We start from the raw sequence: 22017 nt of genomic DNA, 5'->3' as shown, positions 1-22017 counted from the left end.
ACGTTTCCAGCCTCTATGCTTATAGACTACTACGCACCTACAAAGTAGAACAAAGAAGATGCATAAGTAATATATCTGACTTAGCCCCGATTGAATTATTTCATTGCACATATCCACGCCGTCATAAACCACACTGGGTATTACAAAAAGTAATAACAAGCTATGGGCGCCAAATGGTAGCATTTCAACTTACAACCTTACTTAACAAATTAATTGACGAAAATATAGACTTAGGAAGCATTAGCTGTTCTAACCTTCGCAACTACTTTCTCCTTAATGCGCCCTTTTGATTGTCCAACATTTAGGCATCTGTGAACGTTTATGTGTCTGATTGTTTATAAGCGTTTTTTGGTTGCTGTTATTGTTATTTCGCTGCTTCATAAGCGCTTTTGTTTTCAGTTGCTGTATTTGTCTTTCTTTCCAATGCGTTTATTCTTTTTTCACACACGCTGGTGATTGTGTATTTTGCATATATGTTTTTGTTCTAATGCTTTGTTTGACTTTGTATTTGCTGGCGGGACTGAAGTGCCGTCGCATGCCACTGCTCACCTGCTGTATACGGGGGGTGGGAACTTAGTCAAGTGTCAATCGCTTTTATTCCCATCCACTCCATCAAGGTAATGGTGATGGAAATAAATCGTTATTATTATTATTATTATTATTACTATTATTATTATTATTATTATTATTATTATTATTATTATTATTATTATTATTATTATTATTATTATTATTATTATTATTATTATTATTATTATTATTATGTTCACTGCGTAGTCAAGTAATGTGATGTCTTGGTAGTATGCAAAATCCAACTTTAGTTTTCAGGAATCGTAAGATTTCTCTTCGCCAGACATTCAGCTGTGAGAACTGAGGAATGCACCACGAACATGCAGCAACAAATCAAGCTGAAATTTCTCGTCCGGTGGAGGAAAACTACTTCGATGCACTTCAAATGTTTTGCAAGTATATGGTAATTATTCCATGCCACATATACCGTTGTCTGAGTGACTCAAGATGTCCATAGAGGGACATGCGTAAATCTAAGTTGACTCCGGGAGCGAGAGGCCTTCAACAAGCAGGACTGACAGTAAACGTCCAACGGGTAAGGCAGTTGTACTAACCGTCGGCTTAGTTCTTCGCATGATCGCCGGCCATCACGATGTGCAAAACGACAGTTTTTGGAAGATTATCACCGAAAACTTTCGGCATGCAGAAACTCTGCGGGAAAAAAATTGTTGCCACGGCTGCTGAATTCAGAAGGAAGGACCTCAGCATGCGGGCGCTTGCCTGAACACCACGACACGCCTTCGAGTTAGACCAGACTAGCTTCCGTCGTAGAGCCATGCTGATCCTCTTTTTTTCGATGCGATGACAGGCATCGTCCACAGGGAGCTCTTTCGACAGCTAGGGCCAGGCTATATATCAGCAAGGTTACAAAGAGATCCTGTGGCGTTTGCTTAGTTTAGTGGGGGGAGGGAGACGCGAGCTGTGGCAAGACAAATCGAGGCCGCCGCATCGCGACAGAGCGCCAAGTCTCAACACCCTCACTATCCGACAGTTCATGGGCGAAAGGAACATTGCCGCCCTGGTACAGCCACCCTATTGCCCGGATCTTGCCCGACGTGAGATTCATACTTTTTACACTTCACGTTGAAGACGATTATGGTGGGTAGCCTTTTTAAAGTGTAGAGACCCCTATATAAGCGCTCTAATGACAAAGCTACGCAACATCCCAAAACAATCCCTCCATGCAGTGCACAGGGGTATGACAAAAGAAACGGAAGAAGAAAGGTGTCTTACACTGGAGGAGATTACTCTGAACCCTTTCACCTTTTCGAAGACTTGGCCTGGACTGAAGAGAACCTGCTATTCTTTCGTTCGGGGCGTCCACTTAGGGCTCATTCACACCGGCGACTGACAGTGATCGCGCGACCAAGTTGGTCGCAAAGCGACCAGTCGCAAATGGTCGCAAACGGTCGCCTTTCTTGAAAAGCGACCATTTTGGGCCAGTCGCTCTCTGCGCGATTTTTCAGTCGCGCGACCGTGGTCGCAAAACTGATAAACCAATCAGCGGCGCACCGGAAGTGATCTTTCGTGTGTCTACATCCGGCCTCCTCCGGCGTCGCGTTCAAATTCCGCGTAGATTCCGAGAGTTCTCGCTGAGAACGATAATCTCCGGGATTGCGACTTGCGGGTCGCGCTCAGCCGGGCTTGCCGGTGTGAGCATCAGTCGCCTTCGGTCGCTTTTTGATTGCGAGTCGCAAATGGTCGCGCGGCCTCCTCAAGTCGCCGGTGTGAATGTGCCCTTAGGGATTCAGCCACAGGGACGTCTGCTTCACTGTCCAAATATTTCTTACAGAATCCAAACGAATGCCCCGCTAAATTCAATTTTTTTTTTTACTTTTAAATTAATAATTACTCATTCAATATGACTTACCTGATTTTATTTTAAGAGATAAGTCTACGCTATTCAATGCTAATTTCATAGATATTCGGAAATTTATGCTCCATATAAATTTGGAATAATCCACCCATTTCTTGGTCAATCCTCCACCCATCAATGTCAATGTCATCAATGTCACGTGTGTGCGTGTCAATCGCACACACGTGACAGGCCACAACAACCACAACTACGGCACGTAGGTTGCCGTTTGACACAAAAACTGATACTCATTGTCATCAGTGCCGTTACTTTTCATACGGACCTCGGGCACGAGTGGGAACCGACAAGCTCGGACTGGAACGAGACGTTCGCAGTGACTGCGTTCCTGGCACTGTGCTACGACAGCACGCGTCGCGTTAGGCCAGCAACCCTGCCGCCCACAAACACTGACGCGAACGGCACTATAGCGTCGCGAAAGTGAAAGTATCTCCGAGGGTGATTACCCGAGAGTACCGCCTCTACTGTGGCAAGCACACCGAACCTGGCCAGCCCTTCGCAGCAGTCACCCGCTAACACCATCGTGTGCTGGTGCTATGAATACCAGACGCAGTATTTTGCTACTCTGATTTGAGGCACCACTTCGGTTCGCGTTACACGAGGTATTCATGATTAAGTTTTGCGGAATTTTTAAAAAATTTCCTGCAACGGATAACATAATTATAGACCTATAGGTGCAAATTAAAGAGGCGGACAATACCTGTATACACGAGAAGTCAAAAGACATCATCAACTCATTTACGAAAATTCACTAAATAATTTTCTAATTAGTTACTTTACAGCCCATATTGCAGTTTAGGAACGTAACTAGTTAGTTTGCAAAGGCGTAACCACTTGGAAAGAACTTTGAGGATGGCATGGGTTTCTAGATATGCGCCATCAAGCTAGCGGTGAAAAATGCACTGTTGTTCTACTTACTTTCTTAACAGAACGCTATTTTATGCATTGAAGCACATAAGTAACTGGAACGCCCATGTAATTTGTTGCACACTTTGGCAATGAACACCACGAAGCTGGTGTTATCCTGAGAATTCGCTCTTAGTGGATATGCCTTGCGATCTCACCGGCGACGATTAAATTCCAATGCGCGCCGTAAAAATTGTTAGGAAGTTATTTAGTGTATTTTTTTAGCTGAATATGTGTTTCAATTTCTCGTGCGAGTAATGTCCGCGTCTCGTTTAATAATCCAGCTCAAGGACTAGAATTATGCCATCTGCCACAGACAAACTCTTTTAATTTAGTAAAACTTCAAAAACAATCACCCAATATACTGCTATTAGTTCGCTTCCAAAATAAAATTTCCAGCGTTAAATAAAATCTACCGAGAACTCGACGAAATATTATTTGTCAGCGTTACCCACGGGCAAAAAAAAAAAAAAAAAAAGAAGAAAGGAAGGTCCCCAAATCCCCGCGAACCCTGCAATATCGGCGCAAACCGAAAAGTGCGACGGACACCACGTATTAGCGTGGTGTTCCGTGAGATTTCTTCCTAGGATTTTGATGGTGAGTTTGGGCAATAAGTTTCGGCCCTACAATAAGCTTTCGGGAAATAATGCCCTCCCAAGAACACGAACAACACGAACAACACAAACAACAAATTGTCATTAAAATAAAAGTATTCCACGTACCTAGCGGTCAGGGCGACTAGCAGCGCGAAAAAAGATGTTCGCTCATTTTTACGGCTTTGTGAAAAAAGAAAACTAGATCACTCACGAAGTCAATATTTTCTGGAAATGTGTTAAATGTTGGGGTTGATGGGTAGGCCAATTTTGAGATTTGGAGGTAATTAAAGCCGAATGATACTTGCTAGACTCGCATTACTTTTCCCTACTTAGAGGCGTTATGTGAGACGCTTACAATATTTCGCCGCTGCCCTGGGAGGACGAAAGACGACAGCGATTTCAAATTAAGAGGAACTGGATGTCATGCTATATGCTCACGTGTACCGAAAGTTTGAAGTTAACTTCAGGTTAAGAAGAAGTTCCACACGTGCTTTTAAAATATTTACTGAATACTCATGTTCTTGGTATTTTCACACGTGCGCTGTGTGAGGCATGGGCTTCCGTGGAGTACTATGTCAGACGCAGTGTCTATATTTCGTAGAAGTAGAAAGCATGTTGTGGGTGACGTATGACAAATGAACTAACCTTGTAGGTGAAAACAGATTTTGTAGTAAATTACTTATTCAAGTACTCCGTTAGTGTATCACTGCCGTTATCCGCACTGTTTCTCGGAGTCCGTAAAGAAATGTACGGCACACCGCGTTGGAATTCGGTGGAAACAGCAGGCACGTAAGGTGTAGTGTGCGACGAAAATTTCACGTTTATGACCTAATTAGAAGCGTTGCAAATAATTACTGAGCCCTGACCTTTTCCTTATTTTCATGCGTTACAACAGGTTCGTAGTTTGTTTCGCCAGAGTCCCCGGTGAACTAAACAAGGTACTGTATTTACATTATAAGGGGACACGTAAGGGGAAATGCGTTGGCAAAAGTCAGAGTGTGTTGATTAATTATCCTTTATGCATTTATTAGTACTAAATTAATAAAGATATTAAAGATAAAGCAGTATGACGTACTAGCTCCATTCGTCTCTACACATTTATATGGCAAGTTTTTTTTTTTTTTTACCATAAGGATGGCTCGGTTAATTCGTAATACCACGCTTCGTTGCCTGCCTGCTAAAACGGTAATATCCGGCACGCTCAGCTATTAGGTGTCCTCATGACGAATTGTGCTCAATGCTAGCACAAGCAGCTTTATTGGCAGTTTGGTAATTTCAAATGCTAAAGTTATGGTATGTACTTGTGCACGAAATATAAATCCTAATCCTACCGCATTATTGGAGAGAAACCACACGCTATAAATGATAATATTTTGATTACTGTCACTGTAGCTGTGCGAATGCCGAAAACGCCGAAAAATACAGTTAATCAGATCGAAATACCAAAAACGCCGAAAAATACAATTAATCAGATCTTGACCGCTGTCAGAAATGTCGTGGGAATACCCAGAACGCTGGTTCTGTTACAAACTTAATTACTACGTCGTGGATCCTCTGCTTATCTGCCTTAGCGTAAAGGCAGTGATTTCAATACAACGTGTTACATATAATATGTTACACGTAATCATTCTTGTTTCATTACAAGCTTTCACGTAGCGTTGGAGAGATTGACCGTGCTATACAGACAGTGCTTGTACCCGGTCACGATCACTATAGTGCACCACATTATCACGCGTTCACTGTGTTGTTTCTGACGGTAAGGTATATGGGGGATAAAAGAAAAGCAAATGAAAGCTTTCAACTCCGCATCATGCAGGGACTCGCAAAGCAAACTGCGTCGTCCATGATAGGTGCACACATTCGTTATGTCGAAGAACCGACGTACGCAGGCGCCATACGATTGAAAACGAACACTCACCAAGAAGTCTCTTTCCAGCTTCGTGTCCGCAAGTGGCGTATCCGGAGCCGAAGTAGTCGACTCCTCCGTAGTGGCTACGGACAGAACCACAGACTCGTCCCTCTCGAGTAACGACGTGAGCGTTGGGGCCACGTCCAGCAGAAACGGCAAATGCGTGGTCGTCGTGGCATTGGTGACGTTTTTCGAGCCACCGTCACCGTGGTCTGTGTGTGGTTCGCCGTGTCTCGCAGTTCTGTTAGGCAGCACGACCGAGTCGGTCGACACCGTGCTCCAGACTATGGATCCCGTCTTTTGTGTGACGTCATCCCCGGGCACCTCGAATCCACAGTCTGTTTCTTCGGCCGCAATGACAACGACGCAGTAACAGACGCTGATCCAGCGAACTATGGACGACATCTCCGAGTTCGGGCGTAGCCTTGCTAAGCTTTGTTCGATAGTGCGACGGAAGACAGACGACGACCTTTCAGCGTCTTCTGTCCGTTTCACAATGAGACGCCTTCCGCTGGAAATACATTGGTAGCGTCCTGCGATCCATGTACTAGCTAGCCTTAGCAAGAAGCAGACGAACGCACGGTCCGTCCTCGTGACATCTAGAGCAGACGACGCGACCTGACATCCCGGCTGCAGAAGGACTGTCTAATTTGCGGCTGGAAACCCAATGAAAAGGACAAAAGACCGGACGCTGCGCGCGAGACAAAAGTGACCTGCAGAAAATGGGACCGCGATGAAAACGCACCCGTTTCGTTGTTCTAGTTGCTCGCGCGTTGGTTTTGCTGTCGTCAAAGGGACGGTCGCAGTTGCCTCTCCTTTGGGTAGCTCGCGCTTATCAAAAATCAAGAGGCCAGTGAAAGCGGCGCGGCAAGCAGACGACAATGATGCGCTTTTGCTGTGGTTTGGTGACAGAAGCAGCCAATGGCGTCGCTTCTTCCTGGAAGCGTGGCTGCGCACTCAGTCCTGACAAGGCCTTCTGTAGCAAGGAGAGAAAAAGAAAATGCTACCAGAAAACGTTAGTTGGCACGAGCTGTGTAAAAATTTAATTGGCTGTAGAGGATCACCGGTAGATTGCTTTTGTGTCTGTCAAGCTCTAGCGAAATCCCTAAGAGTACAGGAGCCCTAATAATTAGAAAAAAAAAGTCAACCAATAGGATTGTACTTTACACTCCCGAAGATTACATATTGAAATTATTAAAATAAACTTCCTTCTGGGACATGTGAAGATGGAAACTTTATTATAGTTTTCCCGGCGCTATATCACTACATATACGTAATCGTGATTTAATCTCTAGAATACTTCTACAAGTTAGAGGACTAGATACACGGCTTTAGAAACGCCACTAATGCGGCGTTAGTTCAGTGTACTTGCAAAGTTGGAGAAGTATGGGAGAGGCCTTTGCCCTGCAGTGGGCGTAACCAGGCTGATCATGATTATGATGATTATGACTTGCAAATGCCCTTGAACTTCCTTCTCTTCATCCTTACTGCTCATCACAAGTTTGCTTGCCATCACTCCTTCCCTACTACAAAAATAGCACGCCAGAACTACCAGCTCACGCCTGCCTCTCCGACTTTTTGTAAATAAATTTTACTCTCTCTTCCCTTAGATGTCTATGTTGTTGTTTATTTTTTTTTTTTTCAAATTACACTGAACACTTGTGACAAAGAGTGTACTACGTCAATTACAAATTTCTGTAGGTTATGCTTATCTAACGCACACATTCGAATCTATGTGAAGCGGTTAACGAAATGCTCTAAAGTTGCCCATTTATTTCCTGCACATTTAACGTAAAGAAAACTGGCGCGAGCGCATGCGCTTCCGCGCACACGTGGTATAGGTCACGTGACACGCGCGGCGACCATCTCAAAGAGCTAGTTGGCTTTGGCACGATAGAAGTATGCGCGCTATTTCGGCGACTCTGAATACATGCGTATGGTTACCCGATTTTTATGCATCTTGCGTTAGATGCGCTGTGTCGCTGTAGGTGCACTATAGGCAACGTACGACTAGCACTCAGTGGAGCCTTCTCACGTTGAACAACACATTCCTCCATTCGGTCCTCCTTCGCACGCTGCTATTCCTACGGCGGCAAAGGCCTCCCTACGTGTTTAGGGCTCGGGCACCAGGCTCCGACTTCTATCTTCTCAAGCTTATGCAGTTGCCATGAACGCAGACGACGGCCGTCGTCTGATTAGACTTACCTGCATTTATTCGACGGAGCAAGATTCTGAATCTCTACTGTCATTTTTTTTTCATCAGGTTTGCTAAAAACTTGTAGAAAAATTTGCTCAGATGTTACCACACGAATCAACTATAGACAATGAAGCAATGGAAAGCGAAGGAGAAATTTACTGGTTTTCTTTTTTTCACATGCAGAAATAATCAGAAAAAATAAGAAAGGGGAAGGAAAGATTGGAAAAAGACAACTTACCACAGCTGGGAGCCTAACCCACATCTTCTGTACTATACGAACCGCGATTCAGCTAACCCAGTGGTCATCCTACCGTCCACTTTCTTGGGTATTTGTGTACAAAACATAGCCCTGGGAGCATTACAGTCAGCGCCACTCAGGCCATGGCGGCGGGTATGGAAAATTTTTCCAACCGTAGACGTTAATATAACCAGTGCACACTGGCTCAGCTTAGAGCGCTGGCTTAGTAGCTTACGATGTTTTCCTTTTTTTAATTACTTGATGTAAGGTGATGTAGGGGTGTTTATTTGGCCAATATACCTGCTCTTACACGTTAAGGCTCAACACTTAGAGCAACGCTTGAGTAATTAATCTGTTTTTCGGCTGACAAACTTACATAATCTTACCAGGTTTAATATTTATTTCTTTAAATATTCAGTGCCAATCGTTGTCTCACAGAATGTTAGTTACTTCCCAGTAAATCCCGGCCGATAAATGACACCACGGACAGCTCCTCCTCGTTTTCCAGCCTTTGCTGAATTACCAACGCGCCAGGCATGGTTAGACATTATGCTTTCGGTATTTTGTAACTGCAAACTAAAAATTTAGATTAAATTATTATTAATATACCTGGCTCGGTTGGCCGAGGCCGAAGTATAGGCCCGGAGGCCAATATTTGAATCTAAAGTAAATACGTATACACCAGCCCTTGAGAAAAGAAAAAAAAACGAAAGTTTTGCGAAAAGTCTGTATGCACTCTTCTTTTTTTATGAAGTAAGCAGCGACGAGAAAAAAGTTCACACAGCCACGGGTAATAGTTGAAAGAGATTTATTTCACATAATAACCAGTGGCAACAGCATTAAACGGGTGCACAAATCTTTGGCGAGGACACTTGAGCAGTGGAAGCTAAAGAAACGCTAGCTTACGAACAGAATAAGCATACATTGCTATGAACTGCACTGTAACCTGGTGTCAAAGTTCGCGCTGAGAAAGGAACTTCTTTTCCTGACAATAGCAAAGGCTTGGAAGCACTTGTACAAGCTTGCGTGGCATTCATGAAACGTACTATAGACCCTTACCCACTTTTACAACTGCAAGAGTGCGTCTTTTCAGAGCTACCACAGGATACTGACACATTCAAAACTGGACGCAGAAAAGAAAAACGTCGATCACGTTTACCACGAACCGTGAAGCACAAGCTCCGCTTGCGTTTACGTTGAAAACAAATAGCAGTGATAACGTGGGCTCACAGCCAGTCGCTATCAGCGCTGAACGCGCGAGTGTCCGGCGTAGTCCAAGCATATCTTACAGCGTCCTTTCAAAATCGCAACGATTTACTGCCGCCATATTGTAATAAGTGGCAAGGAAATACATTTCCATCTTCAGGTATCCGTAATCGATGATTAAACGCAATGAACACGTGAACTGTCACGCGCAGTCATCCCTCTACTTTATAGACAGCTTAATCATTCAATACTCAGTCGTTTGGATTTTCCAGCCTTCGGGATAAGGCTGTCAACGTCATCGCGATAGGATGGACGCTGCTAATAAACCTCCGACGGCTAGTTGTGCTGTCTGCAACAATTCGAATTGCGTTGAAGTGTGCATTTCCTTCGAATACCAGTGATTCTAACAGTGCATGCTTTGTTCGCTCATTGTAGTAGCACGCATTGAATTCCCGAATTGGATTAAGAAAAAAAGTTACGATTCATTTACTGCGAGAACACGAGTGGAGAGGAGGTGTGAAGTCTCTTGCCCGCTGGGGAAATACGATACCGTAACCTACATTGAACGTATACTACGTCCAAGCTCCGCCGTCTAAACGTGGCTACTAAAAGCTACCGAGTAGCTGAAAAGCTCCGCACGCTCGACGTTTTTTTACAAGCACGCTGTACAGTTAAGAAGTCTCAAACCCTGTACAAGGTATGCTCTTTCTTCCGAGTCAAAGCATTGGCGTCAATGTCCACAGCTTTGTCGAGAACGTGAGCGTCCGGCCGACATTGTGCGCTTGAAATCTGCGAGACCGATCTAAGTGTGTCAGCTGTGTGCATAGCGCTAGCGCAACAAGTCCTGCCTGCACCCGAAGTGAAGGCAACACAACGTGTTTTTTTTTTTGCTCTGGTCCCTCTTTCGTTTCGGCGTGTTTGTTCTGTTTTTCTACGCACTAGGCTCAACAATGCTTAAGAAAGGGCACGGAGAAAAGGTGTTCGCGCTCCTTCTACACTAGTTCCTGCGGGAGACTAAAGCCCGCGGTGGAGGGACGACGCGTCGGGGTCACGAACTCCTCGACACTTCGACGTTAAGCCTTCCCGGCAAAGAAGCGACGCTCCCTTCTGAGTGGCGCCCGTAAGAAGCTCCTCAAGACCTCTCTGAAAGCATTAGCACGATTTCCGGCGTAGGCGATGTCTTGAAGGGCAGCGCTGGGTTGCTACAACCTCGAACGCCTTCTCTGCGGCATGCATTCGTGGGGCATTGCCCACGGTGAACAGAGAAGTCCTGCTTTGCTCGCCGTATGCCCGGCACGCTGGGTTGTACGCATATACAATGCCAAGCTTGCCGTTTGTGCCTAAGAAAGTACGATTAGACTGGCTCGAGGAGAAGGTTCGAAACAAACTCCAGCTACGTCTATACATGGATGTGTGCCGGCATTACCTAAAACGGCGTCCGACGCATGGCCTGCTGAAATACAAAGCATCCGTGAGGCGTCTCGGCCAGTGCGGCCTAACCTAGACCTATATTTCACACACTTGGATATGCTAAGCAATGGTTTTTTTATTTTTTATGAACAATATAAAAGGCGGTCGTCAAAACATTCGAGGATTGCGAGCACTGAGAAAGCGTACACGCTTCGAAGTGCTTTGTGCGGCATTTAGTGGTTGTTCGATGACGTTTCTTGGGAACTGTTCGAGCGGCCATCGGCGAATGCGATACCCTATGCATGTGCTCGCGTAGACGAGAGTCAAGTAGTCTGCCCATTACGCGACGTGTAAAATTTGGCCGAGGAAAATAACGTTCAGGCTTTTTCATTGCATATACGCTTCGCTCAGGAGCGAGATTTCATTCGCATAGGCTTTGGCACTTCGCTGAGTCTCCGACAGACAATTGCCCATTTTTCTTCGGCGCTGTTACACGGCAGCAGCTGCTGTGACGCTCGTAACAAACTCTGCGTTTCGTTTAGATTTGGGACACCTTTTTTCTTTCGCAGCTGTGAAAGCTATTTAGCAGCGTTAGAGCGTCCCAAGCCAGCCGCAAACTGTATCAGTATGCACAATGCGCATACTTTCTAACCTGAGTGAAGCGATGGCAACGTCGGTACTCTATTCTTTCAGACCAGAGTAACTGCGGTACAAGTATAGTATAATCGCTGGACTGGTTGAAACTTTTACAGTCGAAAAGAAAAAATGTGCACAAATAACCATGCACCGAGTGGAGCAACAAGAGGGTGTGAATATCCTCCGACATCTTTGAACGGCGGAAAAGACTAGAAAGGCGTGTGTCAAATTTGTGTCTATTTGACACACGAAGTGTGTCAAATAGACACACGAAGTGTACGCCGAGTGCGTAACTTTTTTTTTTTCCTTGTCTTGCCCTAAATAACCTTCCACGAGCGGTTCGGTAACTTAGCTTCCCCGCCTTCCTCTCCCCTGTACTTTCAATGCTGCGAGATAGTCTGGAACAGTTCCATGTCACATTTCTGTCCCATTGCAACAGCTCTGGGATATCTGCGACTGCGGTCAATCACAGCGCAACCAAATATTAACTGCTAAAATGAGCTGGTAATTGCGAATGTTGCGCTTCTGAGCTCTAGAACACAGGGTGTTTCAGCGAACACTTTCAAGTTATTTTGAAGATTGCCGGATGCTGATACAATTCTAGTCCGTGAGCCGGTCCACTCGAAGAGGTTAACATTACTTGCACAAATAATCGAAAAATATAATCGATTATTTCACGAAAAATTGCTAATTAGCTTTTACTCAAGTTACCTTAACCACATATTGCAATTTACAAATTCCAGTGGGTGAGACTCCCAGGACTATCCACCTGAAAAGAATTGTGGGGATGACGCCATTTACGAGATATGCGCGTCAAAACTTGCGGTGAAAATACATTGTCGTTCGACGTACATTCTTGACCAAACGTCGTTTTATGCATTGAAGCACAAAAGTAACTGGAACGCCTATGCATGTCTCCGCAAAGTTCGAGAATTAATATTTCGAAGCTGATGTCATCCCGAGAATTCGTTCCAAGTAGATCCGCCTCGCGAACTCCTCGGCTATAATTGGTAAATTGGAACATGTGCCGCAAAGTAACTAGTTGAAAGCTCAATTAGAGAAAATTGCTAATTGGTCAATTATGCACTTCAATTTTGCTTGCAACAAATGTCCGTGTCTTCCAGTAGGACAGCTCATGGACTAGAAATGTGCTATCCGCCACAGGAAATTTCAAAGAACCTTTTGAAAGCGTTTGCTGAAGCATCCGGTATACACGTACGTACATACACACGCAAACTCGTGTGAAACGAGAGACAGTGTCGTGGCAAAGCTGGACCCGAAATTTTCTTGGACTTCTCTGGCTGCGTTTCCTACATACACGATCAAATATCCAAATAAGGCGTCGTCGAGCAGGCAACGGAAAACAATCGGACTTAGACAAGTGGCAAACTTTGCATATTTCGTAAAAGGTTGTAGGGTTATCTTCATCGCTACACCTGTGCAACGGCACCAGGGCCGCTAAAAAAACGTACACTGCATACTACGCAGGAGAAACAAGAACTTAGGATTTAAGTTATTGCCCTTAACTCTGTAACGAAGTTGCAGTATTTTAAATTACTCCAGTTTCACGGACTCTCCTACGTGGGGGCTCCTTGGAAACACGCCGTACGCCATCACTCCCGTTATTGATCGCCAACAAGATGGCACGCGTTTAAATCTAATGGACACCCGCTTAATTCAGCCTCGTATCGCCATTTGCGTAACGTACGCCCAATTTCCAAAACGAAAACAGAGCGTTGGAAGTAACCTCGTCGGAAGAGACGGGCGCCCTGTCCAACCTTGTTTCCAGGTAAATTCACGCAATCTCGCGTCATTGCACTACGACGCGGGGTATAAAACTGCATGCTCAAAGAGGGCTCTCATATCGCAGGCAAGTTTTAGGCAACAGCATTGAATAGTCACGTGGGCCGACTTAACCCGCGCGGCCTTCCGCACGCGTGCGGATATGTGGGAACAGCGCACATGCCGCACACGGGTGCGCACAAATTTTGGTTTACACTGGTCGTGCGGACCGAGTGCAAACCGAAGTCCACCTGTGTGCGACAGGTGGACTGCTGTGCGGCGAACTGCTGCGCGAGCTTTCCGCGCCTCCGCACGCGTGCGGAAGGCCGTGCGGGTGCGGACTGAGCGCGAGTCGGGCCGATTTACGCTCGAGCTGCCCATCGCCGCAAGCCGCACCGCACGCTTGCGGTCGCGCGAAAAATTGCACGTATCCAGCACTTGTGCACAAATTGTCGTTTACATTGTGTACACAGTGTATACCTTGCACATTGTAAACCGAAAATTTGTGCACAAGTGTTTGATACGTGCAATCTTTCGCGCAACCGCACGCGTGCGGTGCGGCTTGCGACGATGGGCGGCTCGAGCGTAAATCGGCCCTTACAGATGTACTGCAACGCGAATGACGAGCGGTGCGTGCGAGGTTAGCAGCCGTGCGCGATACAATTGCGGAAGGCGTAGCTTAATGAGTGAGCGCGGTAGTCCCGAGGCTATTCGCACGCTGTGCAGACAATCGACAAACGCGGGGGCGGCGTCATTCTTGCAGCGTTACGCTTGCGCAGTTAGCTACCCTGCCCGAAGGACAAGGCGCAGCGCGTAGCAACTTTACGAAAGGCACTGTTGTCGGCATGCCCGTAAATGAAAACGAACAGAGGCTTTAACGGCAGGCACGCGGACAAATTCGTACAATTTTGTGCCCTCAGCGAAAACGTCGATGACGGTAACGAGGAAAATACAGGTGCGAAGCCGGCTCGTTTAAGTCTGTTAGCCGTGAACAAACATTACCAATCGTAAACTGAACAGCGGCGTACGCGATACATACAATGTTTGCTAGTAGGTGTTGCCGCGGTATACTTTAGTTTTGAGCATGACTAACGTTTCTACAGCATCTCTATATAAACATACGTGCCATATCACTGCCCCATGTGTATTTGCGTGTCATTTACCCGTATAGTCAGCATAAATTTCAGCCGTGTACGGGATACAACTGCTTAGAATGGCCGTTACGCGCAACTGCAAGGAACTGCAGCGTCTATGTGCCTTTTAACCGGTTTCCCAGCATGGGCTAGTTTCAAGTGTACATTTCGGAGTCAGACTTAAGCATCTATTACAAGCGCAGGTGAACCACAAAACGGAACAATGCATCAAAGTAGTTTTGGACTTGCTCACGTTTTAATTTAAACTCACACTATTGCTAATCTCATCCGTGTCTTTATCGCGTGAAACACTTTAATTATATGAAAAAAGCCATCGCCACAAGCGTACACGACGTCCAATACGCTCGTCCACACGTTGTATTCATGTCTTGTAATCAGTCAGCTGCTCTCAAGCCACTGTTCCTTTGTAACCGTGAGACATTGTAATGTAACTATAATGTCCGTCGACTCACTAACCGGCGTGTGCTCGTCTTTGTTAACTGTGCATTGCCCATACGACTGTTTGATTTCGGCTCTTATCGAAGCGGGAAGAAAGCTTTTTCTCTTTATTGCATCAGACGAAAAACACAAAGGGGGGTGCAAATGAAGCAATTGGACGAAACACAAGATATGGCAACACAATATTGTACAAAAAAAAAACATGGGTGTGATACCGCTAAAAATATCGCGCTTAAAATCAAAGAAAAGTAACAGCTAAACAAATTCCTTGCCGTAGACTCTTCCCTCGACACGCAGCATAAAACAAGTTTAATTACTTTCTTCAATAGCTTAGACTGGTTCACAGCATGCCAGCTAAGCGCGAGAAGAAGCTCCGATCGGTGCTGTAATTAAGAACGAAGGGCTACTTTCTTCGAACGTCGGGATTCGCCGTAGCTGCGGAATTAAGAACGGGCTCGCCGTGTACAAAACGGGCTTCTCAGTGAACGAAGTGTGACGACGCTACTATTTCAACACCTCTTCTCTTCTCAGTGTGAGTCAACTATTCAAACCTGCTAACGTATCTAGAAAGCACGATGCAAGAAAAAAAATAAGAAGGAAAAAAGAAAGAAGCTCAAACGAGACCTCACACATAAACGAACCGAATCGTTGCATAGGGCTTCTAGATGGACCAGCGTAGTCTTTATACACTGTGCTAGAGTAGGTCATCTAGACTCGGCATAGATACAGTGTGGGTTGCGGTGGCCCCGTGCTAGTGCTTATTCCCATTTCTGCGCGCAGAAAGCTTTATAGAGTAGTGAACTGAAATACCGTAGGCACAGTAGCTAAAGCGTACAATCGCAGTGAAATAAATGTCGTCGCTCGGCACTTAATACGCGAAAGGACGTCAAACTCGATAGCTCAATTTTACCGTGCAGCTAAAGCGTAACAATCGCACAAGTTTCTATCATGGCGACGGATACACTAACTTTGCTTGAAGGCTACACAAATTTTTTTGCTTCCCATTCGGTGGCCTGGCATTGCGAATACATTACGAATCAAGAGCACAAGACATCGCGGCAATCACCGGAGTGGTATAAGGCCGAGCATGACACGATTTGTTCTTTGCGACTAATTGGCTCGATCTGAACGTTCAAATTATAAGTAGTGCGAAGGAAACATAGCGTACCGACCTCAAAAGCTGATGGGAATGAACGCGAGTGAATTGTGTTTCCGGGGCTGTTCTCCACCCAGATGTATTAAATTATTGTGTAGAGCTTCAAAGCGGCGACACGGGCAAAAAAAATGTTTGTTTAAAGCACTGCGTAGCATGTCGAGAGAAGACATTTCACGTGCCCGTCACCATCGTCAATGTGTACGGGTGACTCTTCGTCATGCAACTGTTGCCGGCGTTTCTCCCATACTCAAGGTCAGAGGAACCACGAGGAGAAAAAGAAAGTGAGCTTCAAAACAGCGAGAACAAATAGTGCAGCCTGCACTATGAACCATGAGCTTCGCTTAGCAAAATATTTAAGGCCTTTCAAACCACAGTAGTATACGTTACGAAAAAAAAAACTATTCGCTATTTCACTGCCGTAGCAGTAGTGATAAGAAAGGACTGAAGTTCTTACATGAAGTTCTAGATGACCGCGCATGAATACAGAACAAAGGAGTATTGGCACACAGTATAGAAAAAAAAAGTAGGCCTAATCACTGTAGGTGCCTTAATTCCATGCCACAACATGGGAACATTCCAATTCGCATACATATGTGGTTCCTTATGAGTATACGGAATTATTCAAAATAGGAGCCATGAGAAACACTTTCCTTCTATGGAAAAGGATAATTCTTTGCGAGGAAGGAAACGACTCGAAACATTTATCGAATGAACGGAGCGTGAATTATTAACGACCCTGGAAGCGGTGTGCATAGGGAACAAACACAGCGGATTGATAAAGCGACACCACGTACCGTTACCGAACCGGCCACTAATTCTCCCTTATCGGAGATGGCCTCGGCTGGGATCTCTGAGGATGTGCGAGGACTCGTAAAGTGTAGCCGGCGGTCATAGTGACGATGCACAACAACGCTTTGCTGTCGCGCAAAGCACGAAAACTGTGCATGCAGCCGCTACCTTCCACACAGCCTGCACTAGCGACAAAATAAAGAAAAAAAACCCTCGCGCATCGCCATAAAAATATGCAGAACATGCGGAAAATGACTGGTGCCTTGATATTATATTAACATATTAGGTCGCTGTTATAATGGATGAAGGTTAGTGTAACGTAGTGGACGCCATCACGTTAAACCTGTTCACCGATTGCTCAGACAGCGCGGAGTGATACGTTCGTGTGGCCGCACTCATTGCGCCGCTTCCGCAAGCGCACTCACTGCGCGTACTCGCTTCCAAAACGTAGTGCGCAGCGTACTGCAAGCAGGAGGATACGAACGTTGCTTGGTTTAGGGCGGCAACTGCATGCGTTGTATTTTATGACCCCTGAGGGACGTTATTCGGTGGAACGCGCCGCTAATCGAGCCAGGTCGCCACGAAATGCGCGGAGTGATTACTGACCGCACTACTTGAGTAGCCCTCCGTAGTGTTTCCCGCTGAGAGCGTGCCGAAATGTCGTCGCAGATACGGCTAAATGTACAGCAATGTTGACGGCTGTTATCCTAAATATCTTTCGAGGTCTCTTTCGGCAAGGAAGACAACTTAGCAAAAAGACAGCATTTAAGCAGAAAAATGGGGCAGGCTACTTTAGTGTACAAAGATGGCGGTTGAGTAGCCTCAGAGAGTAGCTCGTGCATTTAAGTAAAAAAATGGGGCAGGCTACTTTAGTGTACAAAGATGGCGGCTGAGTAGCCTAAGAGACGGTGCTCGGTGGGACGTTCGCAGGGGCACAGAAAAAAAACGTAGTCACGCTTTCCTTGGATTAAAGATCAAATAAAGTAATGTGTGAAAGCTTGCGTGAGCCGCGTTGCGCTTTTCTTTCAGTTTGAGAACGCCAAGTTTCAATATACAACGATAACAACTGTTTTGTTTTCTTAGTTACTTTCTTGACGACCCAACGTGTGACGTCACCACGCATGCAAACAGCTGTGAATATTGAAAGCTCGAAACTCCCTCACTTTTTTTTTTTTTAGCTGTTAGAACATCAAAGTAGGCTGGCTTCAAAGCGAGGGTGTCATTCTGGACACGGCGAAAATCTGCTATGTTGGCGTTTCGAGCCAATCAGGCAGGCCACCGCTGCCCTGTGAGCCAATCCGAGCGTTCAAGATGGCGAACTCGACAGTACATGACGGAGCTAGAGTTACTCTCTAGCCGAAGGTGTCCAGAATAGCAGCCCGGGGCAGATTTAAAACGCATCTGAAGTACGAAAACAACTCTCTAACCAAGGAAGAGACCTCCGACGACTAGAACAACGGGGGGAACAACGCTAAAACAAGAAAAGATTTCCGCTACGGCGGGGCGACGCGACCGGACGTTAGTGGTTCGCCGGCGCCATCTTCGCAGGGGAAGAATTGCACCCCGTGACCACGTGTCTCCTACGACGCCGCTGGAATGTTGTGCCGTTGATTGTACGGGAATCGCGGCTTCCTGGTGCGCGCCGCAATCCGTTCCCGTTCTTCGGCTTGTGGAACAGGACGTACGCACGTTGAGTGAAGGAACCTACACTGCGAGCCGCTTTATAGTCACTCCTTGTTCAGGTAGTGCAGCACATAGTGCTGAATAAGGTCGTAGCAGTACTTGTACTCGGTCTGAAAAGAGATAAGCAGAAGAATAAAACACATTTCAGAAAGAAAAAAAAACTACGTGCTGTCTATACCTACGGCCGTTCATCTCAGGTGTACGGATCTCTGATAGTGAGCACGAAGTCTGCAGACATAATCGTGGAGATTGGCGTCGAACCGAGAGCCCCGGGACGTTATCTCGAACCAAATATTACATCCAAAAGAAAACGAAATCTGGACGGCCACTCTACGGCTAAAGCGATGGCTGTGGCTTGGCAGGGCTTAGAGAGCATCGCGTGGGAACAGCTGCATAATGCGTAGTAAGATTATTAGTAACTAGTTCGAAGCCGAGTTCTGTGCAATAATTCCCAGGCGAAATTAAAACATCATCAACAACACCTAACGTAGTACGTGATACTTACAGCAATGAAAAAAAGAACACACATAGCAAGGTCTGCGGCATGTTTCTTTCGTAATCCACAAACAAGTAAAATCGTGCTTTTCCTCGCGCTGCAGGGCGGAGCGACTGATGACAATCGAAACAAAATGAAGAAGAAATATTCGCTACTGAATAAAACGTAACCGAAATTGCTACCGACTGCGAAATTATTCAGAATAAGTGCAGAATTGTGGGCTAGCGACTGCAGCGTCCATTGGACGCGAAAACATACCGGGACACCATACACAAGTCGCGACGAAGTCGCACCTTATATGTTTCGAGCACAACGTTATCCATAATGCAACGTCTTGGCCTCAAGCAAACACGTCTCTGCGGTATATAAAGTAATGCAAATGCCACTGACGCACGCGGGACTGGTTTTCTTCCGACAATGTATTCCTCCACGCGCTTGTTTGTTAGCACCTTTGGTCAGAATGCTTACACGCGGCGGCACGGCTCACACGAGCAGGCCTCGCAAGAAGCGTTAAAGTGCACCAATTCCAAATCCAATTCATTTAGCTTGTTTGAACAGTCTCCTATAATGTTCTTTCATTTAGCCTGACTGCTTAGTTCAGCACTACGCCTGTTTTACGGCTTCTTTTTATCATTGTTTCTCACGTTTGAATAATTGTTTCTCTTACAAAGACTCGCGCCGCCCGGTTCTCATTCTAGCCACAAAGGGGAATATGTGCCATAACTGAAGATCGTCATCACCATGACGATCATCAACATTATCATGGCATGCAAGAAGCTTCAAGGCGTGGAGGAAGGATAAAAAAAATAGCCTATGAGGGCGCATGACGTCAGGCAGCACGCCAACCTCCTTGGACACCGGCCCTCCTTCTATCCGTTACCTGTGTGCACGCCGAATCTCTCAAGGCAGTGGTTGTTTCATGGTAACATTTAGCGACGCTCTATCCACGACCGGCCATCGCCGGCCGCTCTACTCACAGCACTAGTCGCGCGCTTGGCGGATAGAAATTACCAGTTGCCTGTCAGGTAGCGAGGGCCTATTTTGCGAGAGTTTTTCCCTTATAAAGTTTTGGTTTCAAGATTGAAGCGCCATGTTCCCTCCTAGCAGTGCTCCTTTCTTAATAATTCAAGCAGTGTAAATAAACTTCGAACCCTGTGGCGTGTATCTTGTCCCCTCCCCCCCCCCCCCCAAAAAAAAAAACGAATAGTAATAAGTCTTACTTGCGCTTCCATCTTTTTTCTTTTTTTTGAAACTATGCACTTGCTACTTTTCTGTCCAGAACGCTACGACACGCCGTTATCGGCCATGCCGTTCGGGTTCCGGAAGAACTGGGCGCGCAGCGCTAAAGAAACGAACGTACATAACGGTTATCGCTTGGGGGCCAAATGAACCCCAAAGGGTACAAACGTTTCTTAGAGCGTAGGAATGACGATCACAGAGAGAGAGAGAGAGAGAGGTCCCGTTCAACACGTATACTCGCCATGTTCTCGACGAGCTGCGGCCGGTGCCTTCGCACCGTCCTGACTGCCTGGAAGACGTCGACCTCCCCGTGCTCCACGACCTGCTCGATGGCAACGTTGGCCGCGCAGTAGACGCCGGCGCGACTCTTGCCGTTCCTGCGGTAAAATTAAACGAGGGGCGCGCGACGTCACGGCAGAGTGTCAGCCGGCCCAAAGGGCGGCCGAAGTGTGCGTACCCAGAGCCTACACTGTAAAATAATTTACACCCTTAAAAGTGAAAAAAGGTGTAAATGTGTCTAACTCACATCCTTAGGGTGTGATTTATGCAACTAACACCCTGCGGGTGGGAGTTATAGACACATTTACACCCTTTTCCCTTTTAAGGGTGTAAATTATTTTACAGTGTACCTCACAGTCTTGTGCGTGGCCGCGCGTGTGATTTTCTGTTCAAATTCTGTTTGCTTGCAGTATTGACGTCATCTCTTCGGTGCATTCACTGCAATACATCTAACTGTGTCTTTATTTGTATATCTTTATGTGCATTGTTGGTACGTTAATCGATTGTGCCGTGCTTGAGGTACTTTCCTTGTTTGAGTATGTTTTCACTCATGTTGCTATGTATGCATTTAAGGCTTCGCCCTCCTTCCCCCCCCCCCCTTTAGCTATGTCCCACTTTGGTTCTGTAACGCATAATTAAATGAATGATTAATAATTATTGTCACGTCATCACGTCATTATTGTCACGTCATTAAATTAAGTTTCTTTCACACTTCCGCGAAGTCCATCACCTCAGGAAAAAAACAACACAGTACCAGCCAGTCATGTTGAAAGTTTCAGCGAGGAGCAAAGAAATAAACTAGGAGTGAGCACGGCGTCATGCAGTCAGCCTTGGAAAAGTCAACGCTCTCGTGAACACAACTCCATTTGCCTCCCTCCAAAAAAGTCGGCCACACACGTGTCTAGCTCTAGGCTCAGCAGACTGAACCCAGTGAGCTTGGCGCCCGGTATAGGTTGTGATCGACGCGAACGTTTTCAGGTACCTTGCCAACCGCTCTGCACGTATTCTTCACAATATGTTAGCTGTGTTCTGTCAGTTGTTTTGCAACGTGTGCATTTTGCGCCTTCTTTGCAACGTGTCAGGGCGACAGTCTCAGGTTGTGATGTCGCATCCGTTGCCTTTTCCAAAGGGTGTGAGCTAAACGCAGCAGTAGAAAAAATTAAATTATGGCGTTTTACGTGCCAAAACCACTTTAGGATCCTCAGAGGGGGTAACCCCTCGGAGGAGGCGAAAATCAAACACAATCTGATCTGGATACCTGGACACGAGGGCATAAGGGGTAACGAGGCGGCGGACGGTCTAGCTCGAGCTAATAGATTCCGGGCTGGGCAGCAGCAGGAGTACCGCGCTAGTTACGCCGGGATCCTCAGTGACAGTTATTCGGAATTACTGCAACACTACAGGGGGACTAGATTCAAGTACCCACCGCCCCATAAAGCGCTGACGAAGGATGAAGCAAC

General features: G+C 46.1%; 2 protein-coding genes across 3 annotated transcripts in view; both read right to left on the bottom strand.

Annotated features, from left to right (window-relative positions):
* Positions 1-7005, bottom strand: part of LOC126517998 (MAM and LDL-receptor class A domain-containing protein 1-like) — a 48511-nt gene extending 41506 nt beyond the window's left edge. Inside the window, exon 1 of the mRNA XM_050167838.3 lies at positions 5864-7005. Within this exon, the coding sequence (XP_050023795.2) occupies positions 5864-6259 (396 nt within the window). The 5' untranslated portion in view covers positions 6260-7005. The remainder of the gene's footprint in view (positions 1-5863) is intronic.
* Positions 7006-15000: 7995 nt separating this feature from the next.
* The window catches only part of Ptp36E (protein tyrosine phosphatase 36E), a 232760-nt gene continuing 225743 nt past the window's right edge, over positions 15001-22017 (bottom strand). For both annotated transcript variants that reach the window (XM_072285567.1, XM_050167285.3), the window contains exons 17-18: positions 20520-20655; positions 15001-18653 (exon numbers count right to left, since the gene is read on the bottom strand). In XM_072285567.1, coding sequence (XP_072141668.1) covers positions 18588-18653; positions 20520-20655 — 202 coding nt within the window. In that variant the 3' untranslated portion in view covers positions 15001-18587. The remainder of the gene's footprint in view (positions 18654-20519; positions 20656-22017) is intronic.

Source organism: Dermacentor andersoni, chromosome 11, assembly GCF_023375885.2.
Source record: "Dermacentor andersoni chromosome 11, qqDerAnde1_hic_scaffold, whole genome shotgun sequence".
Taxonomy (NCBI): domain Eukaryota; kingdom Metazoa; phylum Arthropoda; class Arachnida; order Ixodida; family Ixodidae; genus Dermacentor; species Dermacentor andersoni.
This window is presented reverse-complemented; position numbering and strand designations above follow the sequence as displayed.